We start from the raw sequence: 12,556 nt of genomic DNA, 5'->3' as shown, positions 1-12,556 counted from the left end.
AATGCTTGGTTTAAATGTAGAATTACACAGAATATCAGTTACGTTGTGCTATTGTATATTGGAAGACATGTTTTCATTGAAAACAAAGCAAGACTATGTAACCTTTGCCAAACAGCAGCCACTGTGGCCACAAGGTAATTACAAGATAATGGCACACTGAAATTCACTTCAAGATTCTCGATTCAGTTGCTTAAAGGACATCTTGGAGAATATGCATATGCATTTGCTTTCTTACTGAGAATTAGATGAGAAAATCGATAGCACTCTCATTTCTGTATACTACATGCTGATTATGCAGCCGATTATTTTAGCTTAGCATAAGGACTGGAAGGAGGGGGTAACTGTTAGACTACCAGGAGTTTTCTTGTCATCTTTCACTGTAACCCTAATAAAGGCATTCAAATTTTGTTACCTTTGGACAGAGCCAGTACAGCTGTTTCCCCCTACTTCCAGTCTTTATGCTAAGCTAAGCTAACTGGCTAATGCCTTTAGCTTCACATGTAAAGGCTCAGATATGACAGTGGTATCAATCTTCTCATTTAACTCTCAACAGGAAAGCAAATAAGCGTCTTTCCCAAAATGCCAATATATTCCTTTAATAGACATCATTATTAGGCGACCTAACTGAAATAAAAAATGGTGCCCCAGTAGAGAAGGGTCATAAAAATTCAGTGATGTCAGTTCCACAGCAATATCTATCTGGTCTGCTAACATTAGCCACCATAAACTACTGCTTATACCAGACCAAGTAAAGGTGTAGCAGCAAAATCCCTGACTGTACTGATTTGAGCAATGGTGCGCTTTATTGCTTATGAAGTCAACTTTTCATTTCCAAGAGAAAGACTGTGTAATTTCATCTTTCAAAAGTTAGTCTCTTACTCACATAAAATTAATTTCTGTTCAGAGCAGATGGAGTTTTAAAGCGCTGCGGTCTGTGGCTAGTTATTTGGACCTGAGTTACTTTATTAACTGAGCCGGTAGTTAGAAGGAATTTTTTCTGTTGAGAAGAATGATTTAAGGAGGAGAAATCATTCCCTCACCTTTATCCTTATGCTTATTTTTCCTTTTCCCTCTGCTCTCCCTCATGTTTTGTTCAGTACCATGTCTGTCAGGTTCTTTTACCTTCCTCCTCTCCTTGATTCCTCCTTCTTACAACCTCTCAACTCATCCCTCCCTCCCAGTTTCTCCTGGGTCCCCTACTCTCTCAACTGCAGCTCCCCCATGCTGGTGTCATTCTGTTCCTCAGGGTAACAAAGACACAGGAAGTTGGTAGATAAGCCAGGATTTGCGCTCCAGATTATCTGCTTGCCTGACTCCCTCGCTCTGCCTGCTTCCAACCACAAGGCCAGATTGGCCTGAATCCTATTTTTAGGCTGCTGCCAAAGAGACAACCCTTTTCCTTTCCTGGATTTTGTTTCCTTGACCACATTTGAAGAGATTTCGCATTGTTTCCCCAGTTTTGCTCTTTAGTGTCCATTCCTCTGTGGACATAAACCAGTAAGCACCGGTTTTATTTTAAAATGCCAAATTAACAAGTGTAAATTTTCAGCGGTCTCAAAGCACATTTGTTGCAATGACATAGGGCCCTAATTAATTAGCAGTTTATTTGAAAGTGATCTCAGCCGTCCCAAATCCCCAGTACATCACTGCTTAAATATCTCCCATGGAGGATACATGAGATTGACTAGTTCCCATGCCCAAATGATTTTTACAACTTGGACATTTATCAACAGCCAGGGAGACAGGAGTGAGGAATCTCTCTGACTGACCTAAGTGCTGTGGCAAAGTACAGTCAAGCCCCGCATTATTATTTCAGTCTGTGCAGATTATACTTTTCAGGAATAATTTTGCTTGCCGAAGCAGCCGGGAAAATCATCTTGAATGCTGCAGGTGACAGGAGATCCCCAGGGCAGTTTGTGTTTGACGTTGACTGTGTCTGAATTTTCATGGAGGTGAGTGTGGAGAAAAAGTGAAAATATATGGTAAAGTGTCAAGTGTCCTCAGCTCAGTCCGGGTTCAGTCAGGCTGCTGACACCTCTAGCGCTCCACGATTAGATGTTTATAAGTAGGGTTGAGGAAACATCAAACAAAGACTATCTGAAACTGATACTTTCTTTTAACAAAAGTGCTCAATCATTCAGTCAATACAATGCCTGTCAGTGATATATAGGAATGGGACTTTACTGGAGAGTTTTCAGGGGGAATTTCATTCAGTTGCATGAGATGTCACTGTTCTTTACCTGTATGTCCACTTTACTGTTGCTGCCGTGTTCCTCTCTGCTGCTCTGGCTCTGGTCCAAAACCTCAGACTTGGTGGCGTTGTCTTTTGGAGATGAAACTAGGTCGGCGGCTTCGGAAACCTTCATCGTTTCACTGTCAGCAGTATCGGACATTCTCATCGCAAAGTCTTACTGGGAGATGTAGGCAAATAGAGAGAACCTGAAAGGCAGGGACATGTCTGTAAGGGCCTTTTTTTGTTGAAGAATTACAAGGAAGAATCACAGATGTTTATGACTGAACATTTACGTGGGTTGCATGTTAGGACGAGAGGATACACAGGTTGTAGCTCTCCATTTTGATAAATGTCTTTTATTTAAGCCTTGAGTAACAGGAAAAATACAAATAAAAGATACCACAAAGTAACTGTTGTACATGTGTTTTTTTCAGGGATGAACTATATCTGAGCAGTCAGAGGGGTTTTAATTGTCTGATATTAGCTTATCACAGATGTATTAGTGGAAAATATTGGATGATAAGTAACAGGAAGTTATTGTACAAATATGCCAAAGATATTTTCATAATTTAGAAACCATGTCAAGATACATAGTTGCATAGTTTGTCCACAAGAAAGTACTGAAAAGTTTATTTTTCAACTGAGATCCTGCTCAGTACATGCAGTGTATGTGTATATCGATCATGATCCCTTACAAAATAAAATTTAAGGGATCCTTATTAAAAATGTTAGATTTAAAAATATATAGAAATATATTGGCTGGATTAATGGTTGATTTTTTAAATTAATCAGTATCTGCCTCAAAATTGCTGCATCTGTGGGGTTGTTATTTTTGTTTTGTTTTTTAAATTTCTGTTGTCCGTTGCACAAATTCTACAAGTGTATTAGTCTTTTTCTACATCTAAATCTACGATTGCAGTGTTCTGTTAGGACCCAATAATGAATAAAAACACTGAGAATTTTGGGTGTGTCCAGTCGTTATGGAGGCATCATCATCACCTTCATGCTTCTTCTACTTTTGAATGTGACAAAGATGAAAAAATTCAGAATTTATTTATTTAGCTTATCTAATAATAATATAACCGTGTCCATTTATTTTACAAATGCAAACAGCAATAATACAATAATTAATAGATGCAATAATATGGGTCTACATTTTTGAAAAACATTGTGTGTATATATATATATATATATATGTAGTGCATTGAGATGGCATTAAGGTTCATAAAAGTACAAGTAGTAAGTAAATTGATATACGTGCTATTTATCCATAAAGTAATAAATCAAACTTACGTGTTCACACTGGATCATTAGATCAGGAGCACAGTAAAACAACTGCTCTTCATCTGTGGTGCAGTCCACATCTTTGTTTGAGAAGTGTTAAATGCCTTTGCTTTTTCTTGTGGCTTTTATTTTGAAAGACAAAGCTACAATGCTGCAGGAGTAAAAACAGTGATTTGCCCCATGTGGAATGATGCAAACTTCCAACGGAGCAGCCTAACAAATGTTTTCATGGTGGATTTTTTTTTTTATAGCTGGAAAAACAGAGGTGTAACTAGTGTAATTACACCTGTGCTTGACAACTCAAAATGTCTGTTGTGAGAGAGGTCTATGAAGTAGCAAGCAGAAGAATGAGGAGAGGGGCCGTTTGTGTCTTCAGCACAGTCTGTGGTCATCAAACAACATTCTCTGTCTGCGCTCTCTCACAGCGCTGCAGCTGTTCAGCAAGAGACAATGGACATGACTGGACAAGACTCTGCAGGAGGACAGTTTGCTCCTATGAGATCAAAAAGATTTAGATTACAGTCTTTGTCTCCACTTGGGACCCAACATTAGCTTAATTCTGTTAAGTAAAAAGCATATTTTTCGAAATAAAAGGACTTCACATTGTTGCTGATCCTTTAACATGAGTTGCTTTGCACCTACGGTCTGTTGTAGGAAATATCTGTGTAATGCCATGACCTCCCTATGTTGAAGTCATGGTGCGAGTCCATCCTGCTGATATGCCCTAATTATGCAGTCAGGCCCCATGCAGTGAAACACACACATAGACTCACACACACAAGAAGGGAGGGCAGACATCTGGTACATGAAAGCTATGATTAATAGGTTAATTAGAAATGGGCTCATCAAATTCACTTTGCACATCAAAACTGGATCCACACACGACAGCACTTTCTCTGTGCTTGATTGTGTACGTGACTGGCTATGTGTGTGTTTCAGCCCTCGTCAATCAGCAGGGCCTCAACCTATTTGCCCGGCAGTGATCAGAGCCATTTTCCTATCTGGTCGCTGAGTAGCAAAGCGGCTGGCTGAGACTTGATGGTTTATCTCCGTCCCAAAAGAGCTGAGACAGCCGCTCTCTTAAAAAAAAAAAAAAAAAAAAGGCATCCAATTCCTCTATGTCAGAGTAATTGACTTCTAGTGAAGTCCACTGCTCTCCTGAGCTCCTCTGCCGGGCAAATGTACCGCTAACCTAATGCTATTCAAGGCTAAGAGGTTAGCTTAAATTTAGCTGGGCACTGGAGAGTCCGACGTTGAATTTCAATGACCTGTCAGAGGTTTGACAAAAGCAGCACCGGCTGCTGCTTTACATTATTTTTACATTCTGAAGGAAAACAGCTTAATACTCCAGAGTACTCTGCACGTCTTTGAATATTTAGTGTCTGTTGCTGACATTTTGATGAGTGAAGTCTCTTGAGTCGCTCGCTTGAAGATTTGCAATATTGGACAGATATTTTCAAGAGCCAGGCTTGTGATGGATAGCTATTTTGTCCCTCACCAAATCATTCATTCTTCCAAACACATTTTATCATGGGACTGGAGTGTTGGACTAAATTTGGCTCCAGACTTTGATGCATTCGAATTTCACCGTCTCGTCTCTCATTGCTGAGGTAATTGCACTGTGTGCCTGTTCAGAATCCCTGATGTTTTGACTGTATAAGTGATATGGATCATCATTTGATCCTTACTGTTACGATAAGGAACCATCTTGGAAAGTAAGGAATAGCAATTTGGTCTCTTATGAGTGAGATTGAAAACTGACATCACCATATTTTTCTTATATACAGTATACATATTTATGGCTCTCCTAATATCGTAATGTCAAATTATGGATAATGCACTCAGCGTAATGACAGCTAATGGCTTTTATCAGTAGATGCTTCTATGCTGTAGCAGGAAGGGAACTTCTAACTCAAGCCATAACCAGTCATCTGCTCCACGGGTATATAAACACTTCATTTATTTCATGTTAACGCTGTACCGAAGCATCCCACTGGGGTTGAGAGCGATGTAAATGTTCAAATAAAACATTTTAACTGTAGTGTGTTGACTTTGAAATCAAAACCTTTGCTTCCTGCGATTCATTTAACATTAGAAAAAGTGCAAAAATTAGGCTTATGTATGGTTCATTTATTTACTGTATGTTTATATAAGAAGACACCCATTAACATTGACTGTTTAGAAAGAATTCTTAAAAATCAAACACTTCTGACTGACATCTTTTTCACAACTGTAGGACTGTTAAATTGGGTTCAATTGGTGTGAATTGTCTAATTTGCCTTACACTGAAAAATACCATAAAATGCAACAATGGAATGCACAGTAGATCCTGCTACTGTAGATTCTAATGAAGTGACTCCTTTGTAACTTGAGCTGATGATATTTTTATATTATCATTTATCGTCTCTTGACAAAACTTTCTTATTTAGATTTTTGCTCTAAGTTCTCCCATCCAAGTGAATCATAAGTCTATCAAAATCTGTCACAATGTGAGATATTCCCACCCTGTAATTATTATGAAGATTTTATCATAACACAACAGTACAGATAATTTAAGTGTGTTTAAATCCACCTGTTTTCAAAAAAAGTTTTGGTGGATAAAAATAAAATGCAGCAATAAAGTGCAACAGAAACAGACTAAGTGAATAAATCATGAGGTACTTGAAACGTGTTAGAGAGTGAAACGTTACTCAAGCTTCCACTGTAGAAAATAAAAAAACTACATTAGACTAAAAACATCAGATCTGTGTGGAGTGATGAGGAGACTGTGACCATCCTCAAATGAACAAATCACACAAACAGAAATGTCATACTTCCATCATGTTTTCCATCATTTGAGATTTGACTGGCACTCTGTTATCTACTCTCTCTCGTTAGGTCTTTTCCTCTGCAATGGTGAAATGACACTGATTGGAAATGATACTCCCAGCTCCTAGGATTCACATAACTGCAGTGGATGGGAACGCCCATGAATTCACATTTTCTTTTGCAGATTTTCTTGAAATTCGGTTAAAATTTGTACTATATCTGGATGGAAAATCGACTTATTTAACGCTGAGTTGTCCAGAGTTTTCATCACATTCCCTGACTGACTATTCTTGTCAAACAGAAATAAAGCGTAGACGTACTTGATACGTAGCCAGTGGTGGTTGTGGCGAAGGAGGATGTGGCTGGTGAAGTCGATGAGGCTGAGCCTACCGATGCCATCCGAGACTTCTTTGCCCATGTCTGTTTCAGCTGCTCTGAACAGCAACTGGGGCCTCCGACACCCTCATGACCCCTGCTGACCTGCCAATGAAAGAGGCACAGGGTTAGCGCTGTGGTGTTAGGGGCGCGAGGTCAGAGGTTTGGAGCGGTACTGACACTGAGGTCGCATGGAATGACAGCAGCCAGGATGTCAGCAACTCTGAAATATTTGTGAGTCAGACTAAAAAGTAAAAGTGTGGTGAGTGTGTATTTCTGGGCCTGTGCGTGCCTATGCACCATAAATAATGGATGAGAGCAGAGATGGGAGTGTGGTAGAGGCAACAGGAGAAGGCACCCCTGCCAACCTCGTAAAAACCAAGCATTAGGAATTCAGAGAACAGTGGGGGAAGATAGCATTTCTCAGCTGAAAATCCTCTGCCATTTGGTGGCACATAAATTTCAAATCATCTAGCGTACAATCTTTATTTTCCTATTTTCCAGCAAATTCCTTTCTAGCTTAAATATAGGGTGACACTAGTTTGGCAGGGCAGACATCTGATACACGAACAACAGAGAAAAAGAAAGTCTATTGTAATATGAATTATGATACAGGACATATGATTTTCAGCTTCATTTCTAAATCAGTGTTTTTCCTCGCACTTCACTTGACATTTCTGTTGAATGGCTGCTTTAATTAGCTACCAACCTCCGTTAAATTTTGAAAATGTGGTTGCATTTAGTTGTGGTTGCCAAATAAACATCAGATGAGGGCTGCAACTAATGATTATTTTCATTATCATTTAATCCCCAGATTGTTTACTCAATTTTTTGATTGGTTGAGCTACAAAATATCAGAAAACAGTGAAAGGTGACCATTAAATTTTCTAAAGCCCAAGGTGATGTCCTCAAATGTCTTGTTTTGTGTGACCAGCAGTCCAAAACCAAAAGATAATCAGTTTACAAAGACATAAACTGATCAAAGAAAATAAAAAAAATCCTTACAATTGAGAAGCTTGAATCAATTAATGTCTGGCATTTTTACTTGAAAATATACCTTTAAAAATGCTGATTCATTTTCTGTCAAACACTTATCAATCACTTCAGCGAGGTCTACATCAGATCACTTAATACTGTACATTCTCTTCCAGCAAAATATATATCTGACCAATGTCCAGGCTTCTCACTGTCTCCCTGCTTCTCTCTCGGCCTCTCCCTCCTCCTCTAATCTCCGTCTCGGTGAGCGGGAGAGGTGCCACGCTGACTCTGGCATCCAATGGTGCCAAGGCCTGGCTGCTGCTCTCGACACAGGCTTGGTGCGACCCCCGTGCCAGGCAAAAAGGTCAAGTGGAATCCCTGCTCGCTTTATAATCTTCCTTCTCATGACACCTCAGGCTGCAGTCAGAGCTGCAGACTGAGATGATGATGGGTGGGAAAGACGTGCCGCGGAACAGTCGCCATTTGGTGCATTGCTTTTGTTCAGCTGCCTTCAAGAACCATGAATACATAAACAGCACCTCTTAATGTTCATACAATCTAGAACTCCATAACTCCTTAATACGCATGTTGTTTGCTGTTAAATGTTCAAAATGTGACATCATACAGTGATGTAATGTGAGTAGAGGGGAAATGAATTCTTTCAGGCTTGAAACCTAAATATTAGCTTTTCTGATTGACATTTTAGCAAATCTGTGAGCAAAATGTCCTCTTCAGCCTGTAACATTTCTCCTTGGCATTGGCAAACAGTCAAGTGATGCCCAAGGCAAGATCCATTCATCAATATTACATCAGGAGAGTGCAAAACCTAGTATATGCAGTTTGTAACCAGATGATGTATTACTGTGTGTTGGTCATCTTAAGACAGAATTACTTTCTCCTCTGAATTGCCTGTATCTTTTTCTTCTTGTTCCAAGATGCTCTTATCTTTACCCCCTGCTCTTCTTTTTGCCCCTCGTCTCTTTCTACATGCACCCAGGACTTTCTACATGGTTGTTCATGTGTGACAGGAGTATCATCTCTGTTCTGTGGCTCTAGATTTTGCCCTCCATGCTCCTAGTCGAAGGCAGAGGTAGTGCCAATTCAATCCGCTGCGAGTTCCTGCTAAATGTCTGAAATGGAATAATATGGAGCCTGCTCTGTAATTTAGTATTGGTCCTGCAGCTATAACACACACACACACACACACACATGCAGTGTGTAAAAGTTACTCTGACAGCAGTGCGGCTGAGTGTACCCGTGGGCGCTCCAGGTTTTATGACCAGAGCTGCTGAGGGGACAGTGCAGCCGCAGCCTAGCCGGTTGGCTTCAAGACTTCACGCTGAGCCTGTGTGTGTGTGTGTTTGTGCATGCAGTATGGTGGAGACAGTCCTATGAATGCTATTGGCGCAAACAAAGCACACCCCAAAAAAATGATTTGACAGACATGGACGAAGGGAGACATCACCCTCTGATTGATGCTAAACACCTTCTGACACATTAAAACATGCAGAACTGCACACGCACACAGACACGCAGCAGTGAACTTGTAGAGGCGCTCTGTCTGCCTCCGCGGCCGTCCTCCAGTATTGTGTTGTAGCTGACAGGGAGTGGTTCATTTGTATTACACTCGCCGCAGAGCACAGCAACCTTAAAGAGGCTCCCTCAGGCATCGTTCAGTGTCACACCGCCCCGTCGCACCACCTTTATCGCCATGCTCGATGGCATATCAGCAGCCTCACGCGCGCGCGCAAGTGCCCAGATGCATCAAACCTTCCCATTTGTTAAAAATACAGATATGCTCAATTAGATGAATTTGAATACTGGCAAATTGGAAATAATTAATTGGAGTCCATTAGAAAAATGTTAATTATCAAAGATGCCGATAAAATCAGAGTATTCCAAAAATGTACTGGCGTAACTATTAGCGTAACCACACAGCAACATATGCAAACAAACATACTGTATTCGCACATGACAAATAAAAAGTCTCCTCTGCACGTATATTCTTGATGGAAATGAATTCTTGAAAAACCCTACAGTGGGGTCATGAGGGTGGCTGTTGACTGAGCCGAGTTAATCATACACTGGGCTCTTAACAGACTGCTCTCACAGACAATTATGTTGATGGCAAGCTAATGAGAAACTTCTCAATCACTGTGAAGTGTATAAGAGACTGCTGGTGATGGCACACACACATGAACAGGCAGGCAAGCAAATTCCAGTACAGTTATTTTCTTTCCCCTTCACACAAGCACACAAAACACACACAAGCACACACACGCACGCACACACACACACACACACACACACACACACACACACACACACACACACACACACACACACACACCTGCTTCTCTCTTGCAAAGGCTGACCTTACCCTCCCACACCTCTGCTCTGTTCTGTTCTGCTCAGCTTTGCATGGATCAGGGCTCTTGTCTGGGCTATAACCAGCTCAACTGGAGGTGGAGGACCCTCAATCCCTCCCTCTATCTGCTACTCTATCCCCCAGCTCTATTCCTGGCAGAGAATGAGGAGATGAGTCAAACATGGGGCGGAAAAGAACAAACCACCACCTTCACAAGCTTCTGAGTGATCACAAAGAAAATACAACAATGATTTCTAAGCAACTGAGCAAAAAAAAACAACCAAACAAACAAAAGTAAAAGCATCTTTCTACATACAGTTGCAGATTATGTGGTGAAAAATAATTCATGCTTTATTGCTGCTGATAAACTCTTGCTGATAAGCAAATGTCACATAAAAAGGACAACGGCAGGAGTGGTGCCAAACAGCTGGGATATGTCTGCAGAGATATAGCATACTAAACAGAGTTCTATTCTATGGAGCATCGTGAGACAAAAGCACAGACACAAATACAATGGTAATGGCATCTTTTTGGGCTACAGATTTATGTCACCCGCTTGCCATTTCGGAGTAAAAATTACCAGGTATTCTTATCTGATTTCTAAAATGGTACCACAGGAAACACAGAAAATGCAGCCAAACATTTTATGGCTACGCAATTAATTTCTGACTTCCCATACAAACCAATATAAAGACAGATTTAGAATAAGTCAGCTTCAGGAGAGTGCAGGACATGCACCATGGCAAATAAAATCAGGCATCAAATAAACAGTTAATTAGGTTACTAATGCTGGTTCACATTCATGGCCCTGCAATAAAATTGATTTCAGTGTTTTGCTTAACTGAGTAACTAATCTCCCATTTTCTAGCCATTTCTGCTAATTGCAAAGCAAGAAAAGCACTGACAGGGGAGCTATATAATTGAACCAGAAAACGATTAGTGTAAACCCTATGAAATTATATCACTTTCATACAATGGTTGCCTCAATTTCAGGGCAACTGAGGCAGTGTCAGTTTAAGGAACTGCCTGTAATAGCACAGACTGAATTAACAAAAAAAACCAAACTAAAAAAAAAAAAAAAAAAAAACATAAAACAGGCACAAATGAGCCTCTAATTACGCTGCTCGCTCTGCCTCCAGGTCGCATAAGGCGGTGTGAGCGCGGTGCGGCGCAGCAGAGACACAGCCAGCCAGCACTAATAAATTAAATCCACAGCCGTGCATGTAGGTAATCCATTACCTATCCCATAGGAGAGCTTCCAGGGAATATCAATCTAGGCAATTAGAGGAGAAACAATAAACAAAGAAAACTAACATGCAAGTCTAGCAGTTTTAATCTATGGAGTCTTATGAGAGAAGAATAACTCAAAAAGTCCGCCAGAGTCATTAAAAGTCCATTTGCAGACAACACCTGCAGAACAGACAGGGGAAATAGGGGAGACAGAGGATGAGCTTGGCTGTTGAACAATGCAGAGCGAAGCTTCTTACTGGCTGATCTTGGTTAATTATCCCCGTAATGAAAAGCAGAAGCAACACTGGCAAACTGACGAGGAGATTTCGAAAGCTCTGGCTCAGTTCAATGAATAACACGGCACTGACAGGACAGCAAATCTCACGTTGCGCTTAGTCTAACAAGCCAAAGAAAAGGACTGCACACTTGCTTACTGACTTGCTGCCATGCAATGAAAAAAGACACAGAAAAGCTGATGCTGAAGAGATTTTCTCTTGTCAGCAGTGAACAGAACATATGTTCACTTCATGTGGCGATAAACAGCAGGAAAATCAACAACCCCAAATGTACATGACAAAGAAAATGTTGAAAAAGCAAAATAAAATAAACTACAAGAAACATTAATGGGAAATTAGAATTCAGAAAAGGCATGTGACATCCATGCTCACCCACTGGCAAAGTGGCTGGAAGCTGCAGGACCTACCTGCCCGGCAGCTCTGCCCTCCATCCCTTCTGCTACTCGACCGTTTAGTTTCCATTGTACAGGAGGCGCAATCTGCTGGAGAGGAGGCTGGAGTTGCCTCCCAGCTCGCTCCTCGGCAGCTGCCTGCTGCCTCTTGTACACTCGCTCAACTGAGTGAGAGCGTAAGACGGGGAGAGAGGAGTGTAAAGGGAGAGGGCGAGGGAGAGTGGGTGTCACAAAGAGAGAGAGAAAGAGAGAGAGAGAGAGAGAGAGAGACGGATGGAGGGAGGGAGAGTGCTGTGTGAGCACAAGTCTACCTGCCACAAGCCATCAAGCCAGCCAGCCTTAGAGACAGCGCCAAATCAACAGCTGGCCCCTGTGTGATGTCAGAGCCTGAACAGCCAGTCACGGCATCCGAGGCCGGCCGGCGCTATGGAGCGCTGACTGTACCAAAGTCACCGGCTAAATGGGGCTCTTCATTAGCTACTCTGCTTTAGGATGGAGGCGGGGTAAGAGGAGGAGGAGGAGGAGGAGGAAAGGGCAGCCAGGGACATCGGATAGATAGAAGGAGACTGAAAGGAAGTGGAGAAGAAGATGA

General features: G+C 41.3%; 1 protein-coding gene across 8 annotated transcripts in view; it reads right to left on the bottom strand.

The window, feature by feature from the left end:
- The window catches only part of LOC120798032 (R3H domain-containing protein 1), a 47,244-nt gene that overhangs the window by 31,366 nt on the left and 3,322 nt on the right, over nucleotides 1–12,556 (bottom strand). For all 8 annotated transcript variants that reach the window (XR_005708612.1, XR_005708611.1, XM_040141962.1 and 5 more), the window contains exons 2-3: nucleotides 6,646–6,805; nucleotides 2,241–2,439 (exon numbers count right to left, since the gene is read on the bottom strand). Coding sequence is in view for 6 of the 8 variants with exons in the window: in XM_040141962.1 (XP_039997896.1) it covers nucleotides 2,241–2,399 (159 nt within the window). In the remaining 2 variants the exon portion in view is untranslated. The remainder of the gene's footprint in view (nucleotides 1–2,240; nucleotides 2,440–6,645; nucleotides 6,806–12,556) is intronic.

This window comes from Xiphias gladius, chromosome 13 (genome assembly GCF_016859285.1).
Source record: "Xiphias gladius isolate SHS-SW01 ecotype Sanya breed wild chromosome 13, ASM1685928v1, whole genome shotgun sequence".
Lineage (NCBI taxonomy): Eukaryota > Metazoa > Chordata > Actinopteri > Istiophoriformes > Xiphiidae > Xiphias > Xiphias gladius.
This window is presented reverse-complemented; position numbering and strand designations above follow the sequence as displayed.